At 38.9% G+C, this 25,592-nt stretch overlaps 1 protein-coding gene across 2 annotated transcripts in view; it reads right to left on the bottom strand.

Annotated features, from left to right (window-relative positions):
- Positions 1-197: 197 nt before the first annotated feature.
- Positions 198-25,592, bottom strand: part of LOC127450885 (protein cramped-like) — a 34,368-nt gene continuing 8,973 nt past the window's right edge. For both annotated transcript variants that reach the window (XM_051715331.1, XM_051715330.1), the window contains exons 5-20: positions 24,552-24,635; positions 24,393-24,441; positions 23,788-23,873; positions 23,343-23,466; positions 22,682-22,763; positions 21,614-22,459; positions 21,226-21,394; positions 20,846-21,006; positions 17,932-18,000; positions 17,691-17,772; positions 17,469-17,579; positions 17,184-17,353; positions 16,873-17,059; positions 16,649-16,801; positions 15,712-15,848; positions 198-1,369 (exon numbers count right to left, since the gene is read on the bottom strand). In XM_051715331.1, coding sequence (XP_051571291.1) covers positions 1,256-1,369; positions 15,712-15,848; positions 16,649-16,801; positions 16,873-17,059; positions 17,184-17,353; positions 17,469-17,579; positions 17,691-17,772; positions 17,932-18,000; positions 20,846-21,006; positions 21,226-21,394; positions 21,614-22,459; positions 22,682-22,763; positions 23,343-23,466; positions 23,788-23,873; positions 24,393-24,441; positions 24,552-24,635 — 2,624 coding nt within the window. In that variant the 3' untranslated portion in view covers positions 198-1,255. The remainder of the gene's footprint in view (positions 1,370-15,711; positions 15,849-16,648; positions 16,802-16,872; positions 17,060-17,183; positions 17,354-17,468; positions 17,580-17,690; positions 17,773-17,931; positions 18,001-20,845; positions 21,007-21,225; positions 21,395-21,613; positions 22,460-22,681; positions 22,764-23,342; positions 23,467-23,787; positions 23,874-24,392; positions 24,442-24,551; positions 24,636-25,592) is intronic.

Raw genomic sequence — 25,592 nt, 5'->3', positions numbered from 1 at the left:
TTTACTCACCCTCATGTTGTTACAAACCTGGCATGAGGCTAACATATTTTGTGAAAATAAAGTCATACAGGTTTGGAAAAACAATAGGTAGAGTAGATTACGTTTTTATTTTTGGGTGAACTATCTCTTTAAGGACAATGGATGTGATTCGTACAGAAATGGTCTTTAAATGCATAGCAAACATAGACACAGAGGAGTTTGTTGTAGCTCTATTTATACACTTAAACAGAAATCTTTAAAACAAAGGAGAAGCTCTTTATGCCTGCATGTGGCATGTCTCAGTGAGTTTTCAATAAATAAACCAAATGACTATAATTTACAATATGTTACAAAAAGCAGTAAATACTGGGATATGTTATTGTCTATTTACATCTGTGCAAACACTCACATATGTACACATACACACTCACACAGAGAAGTAAATGCAGAGTCTAATTTCAGAGACCCTGTTTAAGAATCCTCCACTTATTGGCTTCGTATTCATTAGGCAGGAAACCAAAACCTAGTGTTGTGTGGTGGGAAAAAAAGGTTTGATCTTGCTTTTTATGCAATACTGCATTTGTGTTATCATTACAATTTTAGTGTGTCAAATATGTATTCAGTTCTTCTATTAATCTCACAAAAAAAAGCCCTTGACATCAGTTCCATTTAGTAGAGTGGTTTTTACCATCAAAAAAACATTAAAATGAAAATAACCCAATGTGCCTTTTGAGGTCAGAGTAAACACGCCTTATACATGGAAGGTGTGCGCACAAGCACGCACACAGATGCACTCCTGTGGCTTTAGAGGGTTTTCCATATGGTTAAGAAAACAGATGTACTGAGTACAATAGAGAAAAGTTAAAAGACAAACACACAAGACTGTCATCCTTGACTCTACTTATATATGCATGCACATGCACGCATACAAAAAGTAAGACAAAGACAAATTAACAAACATATAACAAATAAGAAGACAGAAGATATATGTTCAGAAATGGCAGGTTTGTCTGTACATGAGGTTGCATTGTAAACTGGAGTTTGTTTGCTTGTTTGTTTAAATGTGGCTCATAAGACAAGAGCCACATCATTACAACCATGCACATACACATACCGCACATTCCCTCATTCACAAATCCACAAAAACACATTTGTGAATCCTGGCAGTCTATTGCACTTCATACAGCTGAACCACATAGTCAGTTGCTCTGGTTAACATTCTTTTGTCCAGGCAGTCCACATTTTGTGATAATACAGCTCCATGAGCATCCATCCCTCAGGGAGGTGGGAGGGTCGTTTCTGTGACAGAGAGCTCCTGTGCAAGGTCATTGAAGCGGGCGATGTAGTCAACGCTGCTCTCACTCATCATACAGGCCAGCTGGGAATCCACCTGTATAGAGAAAACAGGCAATCAACACAGCCTACCAATGACAGAAATTTAAAGGTGTTCTCAGGGTTTTTGTTTGTTTCGCCAACTCATACTCCTCCATCGAAAACTCTTTAAGAAACTAAAAACGTAATTTTCCAAAATCATATTAGAGTGGATGTGGCTTAACACATGCCATAAGACCTTAGTACCCTTGTACACTAGTGCCCTAGTGAATTTCATAGCCAAGATGTGAATTTGATTTGAAAACTAAATTGCCCCCTCAAGCTTCAGAGCAGTAATGACACCAGTGAAACTTCTTGCCACCTGCACACACACTCCATTTGAGCAAGCCAGGATGCAAAAACAACTAGAGCGATTAATTTAAAACATTTAACATGCTGATTTTTCTTAAACTGGGATTTATGAATTTACTGATTTGACATTACACTGTGACATTTCATTCCGCTCTTTGTGAGTTCTAAGCACTGGTTGGAATAGGGCAGAAATTTGCGCTGTGTTCGGCCGGTGTGATTACACTGACACACACGATTCTTTATCAGTGATCAAGTGATGGAGAAAGGACCTCCAAACTGTTTTTTTTTTTTTTGTTGTTGTAAAAAACAAACCCAGATGGGAGCTGTGAAAAGCTGCAGTCACATGACTCGCTAAAGTGAAGCATCAGTGTTTCCTCAGCACCATGTTGCGCTTCCATCTAACCGGACAATTTGGATAAAGTGTCATTTACGTGCACAAAGCCAGAGCTTAAAGCAAAACAAGACTTTTTCTGCAAGCGCTTTCACGTGGAGTTCAAAACAGCGCAAGTCATGTAAATGCGACTTCATGATGGCAACAGTTAATATTGTGGAGGATGAGTTTAAGAGATTTAATGTCCATTGCAATGAATTCTCAACCTATAGTGACTAGTTCATTTAATTATTCAACCTCCCACTTAGACTTTGGAAAACGTTTAATGTTACTTGAATTGTCGCAATTTTAGAGCATTTCTGGTTTTTTTTTTATTTTATTTTTTTATTAACATTTTTATTGATTCATAAATTAACACACAAAAAACAACAACAACATATATATAATGAATCAATCACTTTAAACATTAAACCCCCACCATATCCCCTCCCCCTACCAAACTCCCACCCCACCCTGACCCCCCCACGAACACCCCTGTGGTCAATAGAATATAGACACACACACACACACACACACACACACACACACACACAAGAAAAAACCCTCTAAATTACTCCCTCCACCGCCCCTCCTTGAGATTCCCCCAAAAATACTAGGTAATTGCCCCATTTCTTATTATAAAAATCCCTAACTCCCATCCTTCTGTTCGACCCCTCCTCGAAGGCAGCCACCCTCCCCATCTCCGCGCACCACTCTGGGAACGAGGGTGCTCCATCCGACTTCCAGCTCCTCAAAATAACTTGCCTACCAATCATCACACTAGTCAAAACCAGTCCTTCATGTACTTATCCTCCAAATCCATGACCTTCCCATCTCCCAACATACAGAGTCTGGGGCAGAACGAGACCTGAGTGCCCAACACATCACACACAAAACTTTGCACCTTCAGCCAAAATTCTTTAATCTTACGACACCCCCAAAAAACATGGGTTGTATCTCCATCTTCTGACTGACATCGCCAGCAGGTGGGTGTGTCTTTAAGACCAAGCCTATACAATCTAGAGGGGGTCCAATAGACTATGTAAAATCTTGAATTGCATAAGGCGAACCCTTGCATCTCTAGATGCAGATTTGAAATTTTTTAGAATCCTAGCCAACACTCCCTCCTCCAATACCAAGCCAAGATCCTTCTCCCACTCTCTTAAGAGAAGCTGAAGCTCCATTCCCCAGACTCTGAATTAACAGGGAGTAATACACCGATGCCTCGTGACCTTTTTCGAAAGCAGTAATCACCACTCCCAGAGTATCTGCCGCTTTAGGGGGTGTAAACCACTCCCAAAAACCGTACAAACCAGGTGGCGCAACTGTAAATACTTATAGAACTGAGATCTGGGAATCCAAAAGTTGAACCAAATTTTGAAAGGATCTCAGCACTCCACTGTCATATAGGTCACAGAGTGTAGTAACCCCCCTCCCAATCCATTCTGACCAGCAAAAAGGGGACTTGTTGATGCATAATTTGGGGTTCAGCCATATGCTCGAGGCAACATTTAAATAAATGTCTGAATTAAACACAATGGACACCTTTGTCCATACCGAGTTCAAATGCGAGATAACAGGATGTAACTTAACTTCTCCGATTAATTTGATAGAAAGGCTCTGCAATGGTGAAATAGGGGCAAGAACTTCCTGTTCTATACAGAACCAGGGAGGGGCTCTCTCAGGTGGAAGCGACCAATGAGCCAAATGTCTGAGACCAAATGCATAATAATAAAATAAAATCTTGGGTAGACCTAGCCCACCTTTGTCAATCGGCCTATGTAATTTATTGAAATGTAATTTGGGATGCTTACCATTCCAAATGAAGGACTTCGCTATGTTGTTAAATTGCTTGAAATAAGAGAGGGGGATATCTATAGGGAGAGATATGTAGCAGGTAGTTGAATTTTGGAATACAATTAATTTTAATAACATTAACTTTCCCGATCATAGATAAATGCAATGAAGCCCACATCGCTCAAAAATAGTTTTATTAAGGGGTCAAAATTAACTAACTAAATCACACAATTTTGCTGGGAATAAAATGCCCAAATTCTTAATGCCCTGTTTGGGCCACTGGAAAGCGCCCGGCTGGAAAGCCGTCGCTGGGCAGTACGCTGTCAAAGCCAAAGCTTCAGATTTAGACCAACTGACTTTGTATCCTGAGAACTTAGAAAAGGAATTAATAATTCTGTGGAGGCAAGCCATAGATCTAGTAGGGTCAGTGACGAATAATAAAATATCATCTGCGTAAAGCAAAAGCTTATGTACCACACCTCCCGCCACCACCCCTAGAAAGTCCTCCTCCTTTCATATTGCAGCTGCTAATGGTTCCAGGGCAAGACAGAACAATAATGAGGAAAGAGGGCAACCCTGTCGAGTGCCCCTATCCAGAGTAAAATAATCTGAAATTAATCCATTTGTTTGTACCGCCGCTACAGGGTATCTATAAAGTAACTTAATCCAACCAATATATGTATTCCCGAACCCGTATATTTCCAAAATCTTAAAAAGATAATCCCATTCTACCATATCAAATGCCTTTTCGGCGTCAAGTGAGATGGCAGCGACCGGAGTCTGATCATTCGCCACTGACCACATGATATTGATGAAACGCCAAATGTTGTCAGAAGAGCTGCGGCCCCTAATAAACCCCACCTGATCTATATGTATAAGAGATGTCATAAATTTTGGCTAATCGATTAAGTAAAGTTTTGACAGTATATTTACATCTAGCTGGATCAGGGAAATTGGAGGTAACTCTTACACTCGCTTGGATCTTTGTCCTTTTTAAGGATTAGACTGAACCGGGCTTGTGTCATGGCTGGGGGAAGCTTTCCATTCTTTAATGATTCTGTATACATTTCTAACAAAAGTGGAGCCACTTCTGTAGCATGAGATCTAAAAAATTCAGCAGCAAAACCATCTGGCCCCAGAGCTTTGCCTGAAGGCAAGGCCTTAATTACCTCATCAAGCTCCTCCACGGTTATCTCAGATTCAAGAGAATGTTTTTGCTCAGTTGTCAATTGAGGAAGTTCTAATGGTTCCACAAATGTTCTAATATATTCATCAGTAGACGAAGATGCGAAACTATAGAGATCAAGATAGTACTCTTTAAAAGCATTATAAATATCAATGGCTGAGGTAAAAATTTCACCACCAGCAGATTTCACTGAGGGAATGGTAGAAAAATATATATATCTATATATTTATATATAAATACCTATATATATCTAGCCAAAAGCTTCCCTGCTTTGTCCCCCAACTCAAAGTATGACTGTCTTGCCCTGAACAACCAAAACTCCACTTTCTGTGACAAAACAGTATTATATCTATATTTCAGTCGGGTCAATTCTCTGAGGCCATCAGATGACATTTGGCGCTTCAGCTCTGCCTCGGCACTTTTAATATTCTCTTCCAACTCCACGAGTTCTCGTGCTTTGGATTTTTTGATGAATGAGGCATGCTGTATGATCCGACTCCTAAGAAAGGCCTTAAGTGCCTCCCAAGCCATGCCCACAGAGGATACTGAGGACCAGTTGGTCTCCATATAAACACTGATTTCAGTCTTTAACATTTGTTGGAAATCAGGATTTTGCAAAAGGGATACATTAAAACACCAACTATATGATTTATTTTTCTCTGTATGTGGCAACATCTCTAAACTCACCAGGGCGTGAACTGAGACTAAGAGTTTCCAATTGAGCAGTCAACAACAGATGAAATAAGGGATTTAGATATATATATATATATATATATATATAAAAAAAAAAAAAAATCTATTCTAGAATAAATCTTATGAACTGATGAAAATTTTTTATAATCCCTACCAGATGGGTTCAAAAGTCGCCAGATATCTGCAAGACCAAGATTTTACACATCCTGTGAAGCGTCAATGTTGCTCTAGGGGGCTTACACACTTTTGCTTCACTATGATCAAGGATAGAGTCCATCAATAAATTAAAGTCTCCTCCCAATATTATATCATGAGGGGTGCTAGCGGTTTGCAACATCCCTTCAAGATCTATAAAAAAGCCCTGATCATCAGCGTTAGGTGCGTAAATATTAGCCAAAATCAATCTTTGCCCCTGAATGTCTGCTAAAACAATAATGACTCTTCCTAATTTATCTTTAATCTGTTTGAGGAGTTTGAATTGTAGATGTTTATTTATCAATATAATGACCCTCCTGCTCTTACTTGAGCCAGCACTAAAGAAAACTTGTCCACCCCATATCTTCCCAATTTTTTCAGCTTCCTGTGGGGAAAGATGAGTTTCTTGAAGAAATACTATCATATTTCTTACGCTTAAGAAAAGAAATAACCTTCCTTCTTTTCATGGGGTGCCCCAATCCATTGACATTCCATGTGGAGAGAGACAATCCACTCATATTAACAATTGACATATTGATATAATAAAAAAAATAAATTGTGTGTCAAAAGCAAGATTATACAGACCACATTTCCCATTAATGCAACAATCAAACCCCGAACTTCACCCCGAACAAAACAAACAGAAAAAAGAAAAACGTGCGCATTAACCCCGCGTACAACAGCGCCAACCGGCGTCAATCCCTCTAAACTCAGAAGGTCCATGTATGCATGCGAGAACCCCCGCGAGAACTCTGCCATCGGATTGCTCAAGTCCGGTGCTTCTGCACAGGTTTTATGAGGCAAAATTACATAACAGAAAATACTTTGTAAAACAAACTCCAGCCAATAGGCAGAATAAACACAAAGAATGTGTAGATTCATTCACAAAACTGTCTTGAAGGTGAGTTCCAAAACAAACTCCAGCTGATATAAAGCTGTTCAGTTTCCTCAGACAGACAGACAAGTGTTCAGTGAGCCGGCTGTTATGAGTGCAGCAGATGACGTAATCATTCCAATGTCCCTTAAAAATACTCCACAAAACAAACTCCCACCAACAGGAGGCGCAAGCACAAAGAACAATCAGATTCATCCACAGCTGACCCAAAGGAGTATTATTCAACAGAACAAACTCCAGCGGCTAGGTGGAGCCAGCACATAAATAAACAAAAGGAGGCCGCATAAAAAAATAAAATAAAAATACATCATGACTTACTCAGACTGACAACTTTATAAAAGACGTCCTTTATGTGAGCATGTAGATATTTTGCGGTCATCCATAGTGTCCATTCTCAATCTGGCCGGGACCTTCAGTGTAAAAGCGTTCTTCCGTCAATGCAGAAGTTTCTTGGAGTATTATGCCACAAAACAAACTACAGCCGCTAGGCGGAGCAACGCAAAAAGAAACAAAAATTGCGCCCAGCTTCCTCGGACAGTCGAGACACTGAACAGCGAGTCAGTCCTCTCATATAAGAAACGCCCAATGGTTTACTCACCCATAGTTTGTATGAAGGACAGTGCCTTTTTGGGGCATAAAAATACTTTGCTGCTGTCCTTGGTGTCTATTCTCAGTTTGGCCGGAAACATCAGTGCAAAAGTGATCTTCCGTTGATGCAAGAGTTTCTTACATTCCTTGAACCGATCGCGTTTCTCTCGTCGAATTCGCAAAGTCCGGGAACAAGAAAATATTGTGGTTCTTCCAAGAAAGCTTTCCTTTGCTCCTCGCCTGGCGCAACACGAGATCTTTATTGGATGATCTCAGAAATTTGGCCAGGATTGATCGGGTCCTGTCTCCCTCAGCAGATCTCTGAGCCGGGACTCTGTGAGCTCGCTCGATTTCCAGTATATGGCCTGTTAAGTCGAGCAGACTCGGGAAGAGCTCATCAAGGACTTTCACCATATCTCTGCCCTCTTCATGCTCAGGAATTCCAACAATTCGTACGTTATTCCTTCGGTTCATATTTTCAAAATATAATACGTTTTTCCAAAATGCATTCCAAGTCTGTTTTGAACGCGGGCGGATTAGCGGATAATTCCCTTTCCGAAGATTCCAGATAATCGATTCGTTTTTCAACTTCTGTCACTCTTGTTACCAATTCAGAGAATTTTGTTTCCATTGCCGTAATCGATCGACGTATTACAGCGAGATGTTGGACAGTTGACGCTGTATTTCATCTCCCGACGTGCCGTCTAAATAGAGTCCCCAGCTCGCAGTCCCATCAGAGGCCTCAGTTTGAATTTTTCTTTGCCATGTTTACCTCAAAGAATAAATATGTAACGGGGTGTATCGAATCTCACCAGATTATAACATGAAAATACTTAAAAAAAAAAATTGATTAATTAAAAAAACTAGCAAAGTGCGCAGAGCTAGTCGCTCACATGTCTGCTCCTCGCATAGCGTCACGTGACCTCTCGCATTTCTTTTCTTTTAATGCTAATAAAACATTACTGTTACATATTGTTTTGAATTGATTTCTTAGAAGGAACTAAATGCATTTTGACAGGAAAAGTAGTATATTCGAAATTTGCGATTAATCGCAATTAACTATGTAAAATCGTGTGATTAATCATTTTAATCGAATAAAGTACTAGTGTTGTAAGGATAACAAAATTTCAGTAGTCAGTACCAGTGAAGTTTCGAGGTTCTTGATACCAATTTCGATACCACAGCAAAAATATGCTCATATGGCAATATACTATCGAACACAGTCCTTTAGTCTATTTAAAGTTCAATTTCTATGGTTGTAAATACTAAATGAAAATAAATGCATGTTTTCTTTAAGTGTTTCTGAATTAAGTATGCATTGTTTGTTTTTAAGTAGGGCCCTACTGAAATAATTAGATTTTTAGGGCCCTATTTAAATAATTTGTTTTTTTTCCCCCAAATCTAAATGTCCTTTTTTTTCTTTTTTCAAAATTCCATGTTTTAAAGTTTAATTTATTTCATCATCAAAATTGTGTCTAAAATTAATTCTTAAAACTTTCAAAAACATTTAAGTAAAAAATAGAACATTCACTTTTCAACATACCATTGCATTTATTTTAACAAACTTTTATTCAGTACAACAGCACTCTAGCTTTTGAGATGTTTCTTAATTTTCATTATTATTAACATTATAATTTATTAAACATTATTTATTATCAATATTGCTACAGTGAATATTACATTTTACTTTAAAGTTTAATAATATAGTCATATAATTTAATAATATATTTTGGTTGCAATTTCAGGCGTATAGCTTTTCTTTTGAATCGTGCTTTTATTTTGACGAGTGGTTTTGATGGAAGTTTCACTACTACTTCTGACGGATAAACAATTCGCTACATTGCCTGCTGTAATCGTTAAAGCGCAAACGCTGTGATTTAATTATATAAATACATACACTAGCAGCCAAAAGTTTGGAATAATGTACAGATTTAGCTGTTTCAGAAGGAAATTGGTACTTTAATTTACCAAAGTGGCATTCAGCTGATCACAAAGTATAGTCAGGACATTACTCATGTGAAAAAACAGCACCATCACTATTTGAAAAAAGTCATTTTTGATCAAATCTAGACAAGCCCCATTTCCAGCAGCCATCACTCCAACACCATATCCTTGAGTAATCATGCTAAATTGCTAATTTGGTACTAGAAAATCACTTGCCATTATATCAAACACTGCTGAAAGCTATTGTTCGTTAAATTAATCTTAACATTGTCTTTGTGTTTGTTTTTGAGTTGCCAAGGTATGCAATAGACTGGCATGTCTTAAGGTCAATATTAGGTAAAAAATGGCAAAAAAGAAACAGCTTTCTCTAGAAACTCGTCAGTCAATCATTGTTTTGAGGAATGAAGGCTTGAAATTGCCAAAAAACTGAAGATTTCATACAAAGATGTACACTTCAGTCTTCAAAGACAAAAAACAACTAGCTCTAACAAGAACAGAAAGAGATGTGGAAGGCCATATGTACAACTAAACAAGAGGATAAGTACATCAGAGTCTCTAGTTTGAGAAATTGATGCCTCACATGTCCTCAGCTGACAACTTCATTAATTCTACCCACTCAACACCAGTTTCATGTACAACAGTAAAGACAAGACTCAGGGGTGCAGGCCTTATGGTAATAATTGCAAAGAAAAAGCCACTTTTGAAACAGAAAAACAAAAAGAAAATGTTAAAGTGGGCAAAGAAACACAGACAATAGACAACAGATAATTGGAAAAGAGTGTTATGGATCTTAACCCCAATGAACTTTTGTGGGATCAGCTAGACTGTAAGGTGCATGAGAAGTGCCTGAGTATCTGGACAAATTGACAGCTAGAATGCCAAGGATCTGCAAAGCTGTCATTGCTGCACGTGGAGGATTTTTTGATGAAAACTCCAGACCTGCCAACCTTGGGAAAAAATGTCTAGTACCACAATAGTGTAACGCTTAGTTCACATGCTTTCGAACCACTTCGCTTTGCACACTCACCACCATATCATCAAGTTATTCAACATATAAATCGGCCATGAAGATACAATCCAATCATGTATTCTTGAGAAGAACTCTTTTAATGAAAAGACATATTTAGTAAATATATAATATAAGTAATTTACATTTAGGAAGAGACAGCCATTTGTGCGCATGTGTGAATAATCTGACTTCAGTTAAGAGGTGGCTGAACCCCTGGTTTTTGGCTTGCAGGGAGCATTTTTACATATGTTCACCTCAAGTTTTGGAACTTTGACCATTTTTTAACATAGACATCTAGGTTAACATAGCTCTAGGTTAGCCTGGCTTTGGATAAAGGTTTAAAAGTTCCTCATCAGGTAGCTGATTTTCCCTTGTGCTGGTTGGCTTGATACCTCTACCAATTTCATTCATCATAGTGATCACATGCTCAGGCTAACTGAATGAAAGCAATACCTTTTGCAGTTGCAGCTCCAAAGTTGGAAGCAGGATATGTATGCATGTCTCCTATTTCTGATGTATTTGGTTGCTGATGTCAAAAAATAGATATGGCTCTCTTCAGAAAGAGTGAATACACCTTTGACATGGGGTTGGTGAGGAAATGAAGTTCTCAGGTTTTGTCAGATCCTTTTTCTCTTCCCTGGTGGAAAACCCAGCTTAAGCTGGTAGCTGTGTTTTGGAACATGGTAGCTGGTTTAAGCTGGTCCAAGCTGGTCAACCAGCTACCATTTTCCAAAAACCAGCTTGAGCTGGTATGACCAGCTGGTAGACCAGCTTGGACTAGCTAATGACCAGTTTGTGACCAGCTTAAACCAGCTACCATGTTCCAAAACACAGCTACCAGCTTAAGCTGTTTTTTCCCACTTAAATCTCTAGTTACAAAGGCCTACATTCCTACATAAAGAAAAAACAAAACCCAAAAGGTTCTTTCGGGGGGGATTTTTTTTTCTCTTTCTTTATCTAGGAATGTATGGCCTTTGTAACTAGAGGTTTAGCTACATTATTACCTGAAGCTCTTTGGTGGCTAATGTCAAAATCGTAATTGCACAATGTGCAAAATGCATGATTTGGCAGTTTTGAGGGGCAGAGGCACAGCAATTGCTCCTAATACTTTATGAGGAACTTCTGGGGGGCATGGATTCACTTCTTTTTAGGTCTGCTGCTCTCTCTCCCCTGTCATTGTCCTCCTCCTCTGACTTCATGTTTATTTTAATTGCAAGGCACACTCACACACACACATCTCCCGGTAACTTTCTAGGTAACGTTATTTATGTGGCACGTACACTCGCTTATTTTTTTCATCCTGCCATGATCTGCTCCTCTCATTATGGTGACGGGTTTGGCTGCAATAATAATTATGAATACGGTACTATGAAAAGTCACGTTTAACTATCTGCAACACAAGGACCATATAACTTAACACTGCCTTGCAAACTTAAATGCCTGGTGAACAAGCAAGCTATCTTGCAAATTACATAACGTTAAGCTAACGTTAAATATTTTCCCAAAGTTGGCAGGTCTGCATTAAGTTAACTCAATTCACAATTTCAACTTTCCACATCCACCCCAGCCCGTTTACCTTTGCAAAGGAGTTAAAAGCACCGTCCTCACTTGAGGAACCAGCCAGATGGAGTGAGGAAGGGGAACGAGAGGGATAAAACCTGTTTTATGTTGCTGTCGATTTGCAGTCTCTTGAAATGATTGACATTACGCATTTGTCAATCATCCCCGCTTGATATGTGGGGGAATGAACCCAGCACTTTGATTAGTCGAACTCTTCTTCTTTTGCTTTTCGGCAGGCTAGACACTGCTGCCTCTTGCTGTTAAGGCCGTTTAACACGGGACGTGGCAAGCAGTGAACTCGCCGTCTCTCGTAGAGGAAGAGTTTTGTGCAGTCAAGGCGGTGCTCGCGTTGTGATTTCAGGGGTGGCTGTTGCCATAGTTACAATCAACAAGAACTCACAAAGTCACCTACACGCACACCAACAGCAGCAGACTTGCAATGTATGCGAGAGAAATATTCTGCACCTATTTTACCTCACCTGATTGAGAAGTGTCCTGGCAACACTCTATTGTAAAATTTAGATGTAGTTGGACAAAACAGATTTTAAACTGGGCTCACATCGTTTCTTTAACTGTGTATATAGTCATATAGAAATTATATCAAATCATTAGTTGTTTAGTTAAGCCGAATGATAAAGTTAAAAATGGCATCTGTGTTTATTGTTGATTTGTGTGTGTCTGTGATCTGCATACAAGAGATCCTGATGCATTATTTGCTCATCACAATCATGTTTTATTTGTTAATTATAATTTTATTAGAATTTAGTAAATTACTAACGGTTTATGACTAACATAGAGCTTCATGACACCCACTGAGTTCTGTAAATTGTTTTTTTTTGGTACATTTAATTTTGCACTTTATTTTACCTGGCAAACCAATTCGCGCTTTTTCAAATCTCTATGAGATTTTTGAGGCATAATATAACTCGGGAAACTCCTCTTCCATGTTTTCAGCAGTCTACTATGAGCTCAGTAAAAAAATGTATGATTGGCTGTGAATAAAGCAGACGTGGCTGCCGCAGCCACTCAGAAAACGATAAAATATTAAAATATATATATAAAATATTTTTCTCTCTCGTGAAAGCGGCAGGATTTTGGGTGTATGAGCACCGCTTGCGCGCCGCCTGCGCACCGCTAGCAAAACCGCCTGCGATTTGCCGCTTTCCACATACCTCTCACTGAAAATGAACTAGACACTCGCGCTTGCCGCACCTGTGTGAAACGGCCTTTAGACTTGAGTACTGCACGTGCACAACTGAACACAAAGGCGTCACCAGCTTTTTGTGTAGCTTAGAGTGACTAATTGTACCAGTGTACTCTGACGTCAAAATGCGTACATGCTATGCAAAATGCATACAGGTTGCAGGTCTAAAGCTTTCTGAAGTAGTTTAAAAAGTTCTGAATTTTTTTTTCAAAATGTAATTTTTCATGTTATTAATGTCCTGACTATACACAGGGTTCGTACAGATGCTTCAAAGTTAAATTCAAGGACTTTCAAGGACTTTTCAAGCACTTTTTTTTATTTGTTTTCAAGGGCTATGCTCGAGATGTCATTAAAACAAATTCTTTATTTGTTAATTTTAAATAAAAATATTTGAACCATTCAGTTAATTTATTTTTATAAAACACCACGTATTGCAAGTACAACATATCTCAATATGTATCTTTAACTACATATTCTCACAGTAACAATTCTTGGTTCATTCATGACGAAATTGATGTGCAATTGTAGTGTGCTCCCTTAAAACGCACTTTGCTTTCCAACAAAAGTGAATAACTGTGTTCGTAAACAGTAGTCCACATGACTCGTGCTGTTTCATGTTTTCTAAAGTCACACAACAGATTAATGTGAGGAACTGACCGAAATTGCAAATGGGTCATTCTCAAAAAAAATTTGACTTTCCAACTTACAAAATACGGAAATTTTCCATTTAGTTTTTGCAGTTTTTGCATATAAACGCTGAGGGTAAACATTTTGTAATATGCTGACATTCACGAACGAAGCAAGTTAACACTAACAAGGGTTAAATGGGTTATAACACCACATTTTGAGGGTTCAATGGGGTACACCACCAAATATTTTTGTGTGAAAATATCAGTTAAAATGTGATTAGTTACATTCAATACAAAAATCCCTAAATGCATATTTAAACAGCCTCTGAACCTTAAAAATTATTTTCCACTACTTTTTGTATTAAAAAAAAGGTTAAAACCACAAAAAAAAAAAAGGTTTTAACATTGATAACAACAATGCCATGAAATCAAGGGACAAACATTCTTTTAAAATTATTTAAATTATTAATAATAAATTTGTTTTGCTTTTTTGCACACTTGTTCGGCCTTGCACTAATGCTTTTATTAAAAATAAGTACAAAATAAATACACAAATAACTTTACATGTCATAGAAGTGGTGTACCAGATGAATGGAACAAGGATTTTTTCAGGCAATTAACAATTTCAAATATATTTTTATAAAAATTAGCAAAACAGTGTCAAATCATTACATATCATTAAAGGTTAGGTTATAGAATGATACAAAATTTTGTTTTGTTTATTTTTCGCTATTTGAAAGCTTTTTCATGACTAAAAAAAGTCAAGGGACATGTTTGTCAACATATTTTGATATTGACCCAAATATTGTCGATGAGACACAAAGCTTTCTTTACACAAGGTGGCACTAGACAGCTCACAAAACTGAATCCTTCATTGATCTGCATTCAAATCATTCAAAACGTGAATATAATTTTTTCACTCTGGAGAGTAAATTTTAATTAAAACAGATAGTTGCAAGAATTCATACTTGTTAAATCCACCACAGCAGTATCTATAAAATATATATATTTTTTAAATCCTCCAGTAACAACTGATTTGTGATTGGCCCATTCTGAACAGTGCTGCCAAAAGTAACAGGTGCCACATGACAGCGCCGTCTATGCGCTGCCTGCTTCAGCAGTGGTCTAGTGGTCTGTTGTCATGTTTTTCCGAAAATAAATAAATACATTTCATTTATTAAATGATTTAAGTAACGTATTTTAAGATTTTCTATAATTCAAGAACTTTTTAAGCACCTCTTGGTAAAAAAAAAAAAAAAAAAAAAAAAAAAAAAACGCTATTTTCAAGGGTTTTCCAGGACTTAAATTTGAAAAAGCCAAATTCAAGTACTTCAAGCATCTTGTACGAACCCTGTATACACTGTGATCAGTTGAATGCCACTGTGCTGAATAAAAGTTCCCCTTTCTTTCCATAAGAGCAAAATCTGTACATTATTCCAAACTTTTGGCCAGCAGTGTAGTCTATATGTGCTGTGCACTTCACAGTGGATCAGTGCTGTGCTGTCATCTCGTACCACGCGAATGATTTTCAATGCGTGTCTGCTTCACACATTAATATAAAGCACGCAGCTCGAATACAGACTAAGATTGCAGCCTTTCACAGTTTAATAATCACACTAGCACATATTTTAATTTGATTACTTGTGCTTTTCAGTGAAAAAGGAGTGACAGAGCACACGCTCAAATAAGCGCGTAAGCATTAGAAAGCAGTCATGTGTCAGTCAGACAGCATGCCGATACCGAATTGAGTCTGTGCTCGGTACTATCTGCACTGCAGAAACACTGGTATCATTACATCTTTTTTATTTTAGTACCGACTTGTTACTTAAGTACTGGTACTTTTGACAACACTAGACAGCAACTAAAAAAAAAACACACAGGAGCACCTGTTTATAATGTGCCATATCAAATGACATTGATCTGTGAGTCAGCAGCTGGAACGTCCTGTGTTTTAAATGAGTGTTGAGAAGGCGTCTCACCTCGGCTGCATCAGGCAGGCCACGGGACTGAAAACAATCATGCGAGTTGTTGTCCAGAAGACTGGGTCCAAGTAAGGCCGTACTGCTTGAGGGGGGGAGGGCTGTCCTTCTTGTCTTATCAGGATATGCCAGACTTGCTGCAATCAGTGAAAAAGGAGAATATACTTGTCAACAGTGATGAGACTACTGATTCAATGAGAGGGAAGGTACTGATGTCCCTCCAAGTGATGTTTTACTAGGAACACCAGTGATGCTCAAAGCAGATTTGTTATCTATTTAGGAATGTCCTTTTATCTATCTTTGCAAGAGAACCCTGATATCTTGCTTTACTACAAAAGGTCAAGCATAGAATAACAGTATGTCAGAAGTAAATTATTGCGGTATAAACTTATATAAAGGTAAATGGGAGACCATAATTATTATTGCAGTGTTGATATTTTTTTAAAATACCAAGGTAATAACATGAAGTATAGGATTATAAATATATAATAAATAATAACAAAAAAAAAAAAAAAGTTTGTAAGATTTACCCAGCTAAATTAAGGTGGAAATATGTCAAAGTCTGTGAAAAGGGTCCCTAGACATTATTCATGCTAGCACCATCTTTTTTTTTTCAATTTGGAATGCCAAAGTCCTCGTGGTGGCGTAGTGACTTGCCTCAGTCCGGGTGGTGGAGGACGAATCTCAGTGGGAATGACAATGAGGCTGTGAGGGATAGACTTACAATCAAAGATGGTACTAGCGTGAATAAGGTCTATTAGTTATATGCTACAAACCACCTTGTTTATTGCTGAGAATGTGGTGCAGTTAGTTACTTCATAGAACAAATAGCCATTGCTGAGAAAGCAACGTGTTTGGGTATCATGGTTATCATGTCTAACATGCACAACATGAGAAGATGGTTTGTGTTATGTGGCATTATATGTTTGCTACTAACAGAGCAGGCAGCCGAGACTGGAATCAGTAGAGTCGCTTGGGTACCACTGAGGGTCGTGTGTGGGGGAGGGCATCCAACTGTGACATGGAGAGGGGAGGAGCTTAGATCTATCACTCCCATTGAGCTTAGGAGGTGAGAGTAATGATCCATCACCTGAGGAAGGAAGAGAAAGAAAGTGAGGAGCTATGGCAAATATAATTAACATTCATGCAGATAGGTCATACCATAGTGCGAGTTGATGGCGAGCTCGATAATAGAGTCACTGATGTGGGTCTGTGGCTCTCCAGAAGGGAGAGACTCCTCTGGGGGGCCCGGCAGAGATATATCCAACAAGGAGGCAACACTGGGAGGGGCCAAGAGGGAGTCTTCACCCCCTGGAGATGGTGGAGAGACACCATTCTGCAGAGATCCCTGAAGACGAAGAGAGTAAAGATCAGACTAGTAGCAGATAGACACATGATTAAGCGTGCATCCAAAAACAATCAAAGGAATAGGGAGAACGTTTTGTAAATGTGAAGTTTCTCTCTCTTCTCACCTCCGAGGGCTCCTGATCAAGTAGATCAGGCTCTAGCTCAGGTGCAGCAGATGCTGAGTCCATGGCCTCTTTAGAGTCCACAATGGACTTATCAATGCTAGGGGCCTCCATTTCTCGACAGGGGCTGGCAGGGATAATGCCTGCAGATTTTGCAGCCAGGTCAATTGCACCTAAAATCAAATAAAAGATAAATAACATTATTTTAAACAAAATGCATAGTGGTGGATTTAGAAAGTCAAGGATATAAATGCATTTTGCATTGTATAGTTTAGATTTTGGTCTTACTGGACAGCTGACTGGTGGTCGCAGGACTAGCTGCAGTGGATGGAGCTTTAGAAGAGAGCTGGCGGTTCGATGGGGCAAGACGAGTGTGTATTGGACGAAAAGAACCTGTGCCTGATGAAGAGGAAACCAAAAATTCAGATTCAGATCAGGTAGACATTTGTGTGTATAAAAGCGTATTTGACAGTGTGTAGGAGTGATTATGAATTAGTGTAGGTTTATTACCTGTAGCAGATGAATTGGAGAGAATGGAGAAGGAGCACACATGTGGTGAAGTGTCTCCAGTTGTTCGTGGCAGCAGTGTTCTCTGTGGAAAATAGAAACACATACTACTATTATCATTTGACAGCTGTAAATAACAGATGCTGAACAGAACCAAAGTGAGGAGTACAAAGTAGTTTATTGGTTCATATAAAATTGCTGCACTGTCTATTATAGTTTGTAGATTATGAGATTTTGCTCTCACCTGGACAACGAGAGGTTTTCTCAGTGGGCGGCCCCTCCCGATTTTCCGCTGTTTCGAAAATATATCTGACTGAAGATAAAAACAGAAGCATGATTAGAGGGGAAAGGCTGTTTAGTAATAGACAAAAATGTTGCTGATAAAGACTATAATGATTATAGTTTCTGGAAACAAGTCTATCTCATAGAATTAAACATCTAAATACAGGGTTTTCAATTGGGGGTCCAGGAACATACTGTAGGGGGGTCTATGGACTGATATATAAAACATTTTGTTTGTGTTCAAATTATACATACACACACACACATATATATATATATATATATATATATATATATATATATATATATATATATATCATATTTCTATAGCTTATGATTTAATTTACAGTCAAGAGAAACAACCTCTCATATAATCTTTGGTTGATTTTGTTGATTCTACAGAGAAAAAAAAAAATTATCATTAAATGTAACACTCTCTATGTCTCACAATATATTGGTGCAATAATTCCAGGACATGGCAAAGGTAGTTACATGAGAGAATAGATCAACGCTTATTTAGCATAATGTAGTAATGTCTGTTTAAGTTATTAATGGAAGATTTTATATAGTCTTACTTAACTAAATGTTATATAATGGGGTCCCTGGATTGGCTGAAAATCTGGCTGAAGGTTCACAACTCCTGCACTAGTACATTAATGAGTCTAAGCGATGTGTAAAGCCTGGTTTATATTTGACGCAGCCACTTGTTCACAAGAGTTCGTCCGCACGAAGTGACGTCATCGCGGCTGTCACCTAGCCTTCGCAACAGGGCCGGGCGATAGAACGATATAATCGGATATTGACGATATCTTATAAAGATTCCGATGTCGATTGCGACACTCAAGTGACAGACGATGATCGACAATATCTGGAAATGGCAAAACCATGGATCTGGGAAGTCAGCAAATATATTAAACAGTAGCCCAGGGTGTGAAACTAGCACACGCCACCTGCCAAATACGACAAGGCTGAATCCAATTCGAGAGCTCCTAGTCCAAATTAATTTCATGCACAGGTAATTTTGCTTATCTACACGCAACAGGTGGGCGACCTGCAAGATGTCTCAGCGTGACACATGACAAGAAATGCTGTTAGTCACAAAGACACATGCTTCAAGAGACACACTTTATTGTATTTTTATGATACATTTTATATTTTTAACAGACAAAAGGAAAGCCTTCAATGCCTGTGTCTGATTCGCTGTTTGTTCAGAGGCGTGCAGCACGAGCCCGTCTCGTGGAACAAGCGCATGCAAAGAGTTTTAACTCTTTTTTTTTTCTTGGTTTCATTAATCTGTAAACTGTTTTCAAGAATAATGTAGTCTATGAGAATGCTGCAATGATCTCCAATCATCTCAGGAGGTGCTGTGAGTTTAGTTCACTTTATTTCTACAGAGCAGTTAGCGGTTAACATGCATTGTGAATGCAACTCTGCAGGTTCATTAATAAATATCTTTCTATTAAAGAAACAAAGATGAAAGTGATTAAATCATAAAATAATACAAGACACGTTCACCTTGAACCTAAAATTCTATTTTATTTTCTATTGGCAGCATTAACTGTATTACCAAAATGCAATACAAACACAAATTCGATAAGAACACACATTTGGCAGCATTATTTTGGGAACACAAGGGAATTTATTAGGCTTTATTATTCTGATTAGTATTATCTTTACATTAATCTGTAGGCTATTAGTAATTTTCCACCTGTTGTCATTGACGGATGCATGCATGATGGCAAATGGAGCCGTTGGAGATGGTAAATGTTTGGATTTGGGGAGGTGGTTAAAGATTTTTTGACCACTTCGTTATTTTAATTGCTTTTTTCGTTTAGTTTAAAATGCAATTTGAATTAGAAATGTCTTTTGTTTGTTTTTCTTGTTTCAATAAATGAATAAAATTAAAGCAAAATCAATAAAGCAAAAATATTCACCGACCCTCGGCAGTGGGGGTTGACGATATAATAGTATATCGCAATATTTTTAAGCTGATTATCGATAAAATCTTTTTACATATCGCCCCGCCCTACTTCGCAAGGCTCCGTTTTGTGCAGTCGTGCACATGCCAATTTTTCGTGCGGTGCACGCGCAGTGCTTCAATCCCATTGCATAAATTCAAGAAAGGGGCAGGGCAGATGTGCCTGTGCTTTTGAGGCAGAGTAAAACTACTTCAAAAGGACAATGTTGTTCCTGTGAAATTACCTGCTGCGGCTCCTCAGTTGTTGATATTCAGAAAGACAAGCCTATTTATCCACAACCTATTGTACACTGAATAAAAAGGTCTAAACTATACACTAAAGTTTGGTTTCATGAATACAACTGAAAAGCTCTTATTTATACTGTGTAAAATAAAAACTATCTATTAATGTGTTTTTAAATGTGAAGTTCATACAATTATTTTAAATGTAAAAGTCATCATTTTGACCAGGCTCTAAAATATAAAACTAGTATCTCAATGGTACACTTAAGTGTATCAGTTTAGCCACTGACAGACAGTGATAAAAGCCTACTACTGGTTCTTAAGTGTTTTTGTTTTGTTCACCTCTTGCATATAACCAGCGAACATGAACTATTATTATAATACCTGCCTGGCTAGGTAAATGTAAACTTCAGCAAAATATTCTTCACTGCTCTTTTTTCCCAGCAGATATTTTCTCTGCACTGCCATCTATTGTTTGGAGAAGAGTGCAACGTGGTGCGCGTCAAGTATAAATGCCTCAGGCCGTCAAGAGCTGTGTGTACAGGACACACTGCGGTGCCAGGCGAAAGTATAAACAAGGTTTTACTGATTTGCTGCCAGTCATGCAAGACTGTTTGTTTATGATCTTGCCAACTGACCATTTACTGACAATAAATATCATATTCACACAACTCACACTGATGGAGTCCAGCTGCTGGCGAAAGGCTAGCTCCGCCTCCTTATTAGGAGAGAACATCCGCAGCTGGCGGGAGCTGTTAGGAGGCAGGGTCGTCGGGACAGCAAACCCTTCGCTGTCACCACCGGAGGCCAGCAGAGAACGCGGTAGGTTTCTCCCACCTATGGAGAACATATCTATTTAAATTCCAGCTAGCTGATTCCTGGGGGGTTGCAGTATTAGACTGATACAAAGTAGCAGAATGAAAATATACTTTTGAATCAATATGGGGGGAATATTTGAAAAACATGATTTTTGCAATTTTGTAACTTAACGCTAGGGGTGCAGCAATTACATACCACGGCTTTAATGAAGACACAATTGAGGCTGTCCAAGTGTACCTGTGATTACTGCATTATTCAGAAGAATTTTAGAGCGTGCTGCATGTTGCTGTCGGCCCCAGCTTGGGCTGCGAGTCGCCCCAGCTGGTGTTCTGCCTGGAGGAGTTCCAGATGATTCCTCCTGCCCTGACTTAAATGGTGAAGTCCCCACTGAACACATGTCTGGAGTCTGAGACAGAGGGATAGTTAAAAGAGAAAATTAACACCGCAAGGAAAGTGAGAATTAGTCAAGTGCTATTCGATCTCATGTTTATCTGTGTTGTAAGAATTTACATTTTCTAACAAGTTTTTTTTAGTTTCTTTGTAACACTTGTCTTGGGCCTTTCTATAGTTGGTTTGTGAAAGTTAAAAGGAGAGAAAAAATCAAGTGTAAGTTTAGAAAACTCACTGGTTTGGGGTTGACCTCTGAAGACACCAGTCTCAGGAGACACCGAAACACACTTTGAGAGGTGGGCAGGGCTGAGGGGCGGGGCCTCGGCTGCCATTCATACTCTAGCTGTAGTTTCCCAGGCTTTCCCAACATGAGGTAGAGTTCTGCCAGTGTCACATTCTCAGAGCCCTGTGAGCTCCAGCCCTCTTCTCTGATTTGCTGAGGAGATCGTCCAGTCCCACCCACCTCCTCACTACGCCCTGCAGGTTCAGACTGTGGTGGGCCTTTTTCTGATGTAACCCCCACTGCTGTTCCAGGTTCCTCTGTCCTGTTTTCTGTAGGGGCGGGGTCTCCCTGAGTGACAGTTTCTTTTTCCCGCCCACTAGTATCTGTCGAAGTCTGACTCACTACCTCTTGCTCCACAGTCCCCGCCCCACTTCCCTCCTGTCCAATAGGGAGTGTGGGAGTGAGGGTTGGGCTAACTGGAGTTACAGATGGAGAATTAGTGCTAAGTGCCGGATTTACACTGTTCTCCATCCCTGGAGCTGAAATACTGCTATCCGAACCTTCAACGGGATGTCCATCGCATCTTTTTTGATCTGCTCCTACTGGGCCAGACTTGCCTGATTTCCCTCTAGCAGGCTGAATTCCCAGAATGTGAGCAGCGGGCAAGTCCCTGATACCTGTCCGGCCACGCCCACTTTCCTGCCAGTGTACCGTGCAAGAGGCCTTTGAGTGTACTACACGAGCCACACCTGGTAAAGTGGTTATTGTGCTGTTCTCTGCTGGAAACAGGAACAGGTCCTCTGAATCACTAGACTGGGCCAAGCCATCCAGAGCTTCTTGTTCTGCAAGGCTCTTACGCTACACATGACAAGTTAAGTGTAATTAATTCTTTAAAAGCAGTATACATACAAAACATAGGTTTGGGTGCTGATTGCTGCATGTAGATCTTTGATAAATCTCTTGAGCCAAATGTTCAAATGTACTGCACATCTATCCCTTAAAACAGATGAGGAAGGAAAAAGGAAGTTACATTTTTGTTTGCAAGCGAGATATCTTGCTGAGATCTGAATACAAGGATACAATTCGTTGATCCTGCACAGCCCACTTTTGCTTCAGGAATTCAATGAGGCTGGAGACTTTCCGGTGCAGCTCAACGACCATCCTACAAAACACAGCCCAAGGATTGGATGGACATTACCAAATTTGTTGCTAGATTAACGTCAACATGAAATCAAAACTGACAACTTTTAATTTTTTATTAATGCATATCCCTGGTCTCATTGTGCACAATTCATTGGTGCACATTATCCCAAATAACAAAAAGTTTGTCTTTTTAATCTTTTATCTTTTACCAAAATGTAATAACTTGCTTTATCTCTAAAATTACTTTCCTTTTTGGCTGACATCACCAAGCCCAGTTACTAATTTAAACCCCTCCCCTTCAACCACCTGGCTCCATTATGGAATGGAATGCCCAATTTTCACGATCTAATCGATTCCCAATAGATAAAATCAAGCCCGTCAATACTTTTTCTAGCTTAATATCCCTATCCACTTAAAAATATGTCGGATTACAGAAGTAAAATTGACTGCAAATGGCATTTCGTGTTGACTTTAAGATTCCAAAATAAGTAAGCTACAACACAAGTGAAGGCAAGTGAATGTATGAATAATTCAACTTATAGTAAGACAGGTTTATCAGTGAGGTATGTGAGAGAGGTATTGTCGGAGTGAAGCTTACCTGAGCCGAGGATTATGGGCTAGACTCTGAACCCGAGCCCAGGAGTGATTACTCCGTGGTTGAAGCTCCACAGCGACCTTCAGAGGTAAACGCACAGGCTTCTGATCCTCCTCATCACTCACACCTAAAAGAGAAGACTGTAAGAGAGACTCGAAAACCCACAACACCACCTCCAGTCTGTTAGTGGGTGGCCTAAATCTGTAATAACTCCCATCTTCCAATCTGTCCCATAGTCTGAAACCATGAAAAACCACCCCCTCATACAACCTGGAGAGCATCCATGGCACACTCATCCACCACCTCTCTCCACCTAAATACCCACAGTGCTCCCTTTTGTCATCTTTCTGTTCTCACCTCAGCTCAATCTCTTCAACTCTCAAACAAAATCAGTCTTTTAACACTCTATATAGCAGTCTCTATGTTTCACTCTCTCGCTCACACACACCATCTGGGTCACATAGTTTCTTCAGTGCACGGCACATGGGAGCTTTGATCCTCAGGTTTCTGCCTTTGGAACGCACCGTCGTGGCCCTGAAAAAACAACACATAAAATGTTACATGTAAAGCAATTATGACAACCAATAGAGATACTGAACAGTATGCAGTGAGGTCCAAAAGTTTGAGACCAAATGTGTCTCTTCAGCATTTTTCTATATCAACACATTATTATTATATTAATTATACAATTATATTATCAGCAAAACAAATTGTGTGAATTAAAAACATTAGAATTAAAATAATTAACAGTATTTGGTATGTCGTGTTTATGATTTCATGACAACATGCACTCGTGCTCCACAAGCTTGTGCAAAACCTGATGGTCTATTTATCCCAACATGACATGAAAATGTTTTAAAAAGCATCTTATAAATCTTTCTTATTAATTTTATGTCTAGACTTTTCTTTGTTTTACATTATTAAAAATCCTTCAACCTTGTTTATTACAGATTTGAATCCAAGATTTTCAATGTGGTCTCAGACTTTTGGACCCCATTGTACATGACCTGATTTTGCAATATCTCTCACACACATACATACACACACACTTACCCCTGCTGGATAAGCTCATTTAGTTTGGCCACATTTTTGTCATCCATCACTAGAAAGAAGAGGAAGACAGCAAGGAATGTTTCATTAAAAATGTCCTCATGTGCAACCATTTAAAACCTCCCCCCTTGATCAAGAAATGCATGTAGCTTATATACTTACAGCCTCCAACCTTCTTTCTGAGTTCAGCGTAGCAGATGAGGCCATACAGCTCCTGAGAAGACTTTTTCAGAACACGTGAATACACTGAGGAGGAGAAAAAAAGAAGGTGTAAGAGGAGGAGGAGGAGGAGGAACATGGAGGCTGTGATCAATTTGACTGAATTACAAAACATGGCAACAGAAAAACTGTGAACAGAAAAACTCATGGCAACTCAACAGAATAAAGGGGTTTTGAGACACATTTAAAATGTTTTTGTTTCAGGTACATTTTAAAAGAACAAATTTTAACTTAACACAGCACATTAAAAACATGTCATTGCGTGAGATGTTGAAAAGCAGCAAGACCCAATGCAATGGCCCAAGTCTTTCTGACATATATACAGTATGTACTGTACATACACCAACAGTTCAAAAATAGTGCAACAAAAAAAAGACAGATTATTTTAATTAAAAAGAATTATCCCACAAAGGAATATTCACATAAAGTGCAACTAGGGCTGCAACAACCAATTGATAAAATCGATAAATATTGATAGTGAAAATCATTGAAAACAAATTTCATTATCAATTAGTTGGATTTATGCAGCGAGCACGGAGAAGCTCTGTCAGTGACGTCACTTTACAGCCCAGTAAAAATGTGTTGCATGATGAAACTCGCTTGAAAAATTACGGAGACAAATTGAAGTGGAAAAAACATGACCCAATATGTCCAGTGCAAAAGAGCACTTTATAAACACATCAAAGAATATCATAATAAGCATACAGTTTAATGTGGAGCGGTTGCTGCATCAGGTGCATTGAAAGAGTGCGTGTGCTGTCTGATGTGCTTAAGTTGTTTCTCTCCAGCGCATAACTTACATTTTACTGCTATTTTCTGTTTTATAATATATACATGTTATGAATTCAAAATCAGGCACGTATTTCCAGGTATTTCGCAAAACTATTTGTTTTTGCCACGTGCAAGTGTTCGTTAAACTTCACTGAGCAAACGAGTGCTCGCATCTGCGTTAATCAAACTGATCGCAATGGAGAAAGGGAGCGC

The sequence above is a fragment of the Myxocyprinus asiaticus genome, chromosome 13 (assembly GCF_019703515.2).
Source record: "Myxocyprinus asiaticus isolate MX2 ecotype Aquarium Trade chromosome 13, UBuf_Myxa_2, whole genome shotgun sequence".
Lineage (NCBI taxonomy): Eukaryota > Metazoa > Chordata > Actinopteri > Cypriniformes > Catostomidae > Myxocyprinus > Myxocyprinus asiaticus.
This window is presented reverse-complemented; position numbering and strand designations above follow the sequence as displayed.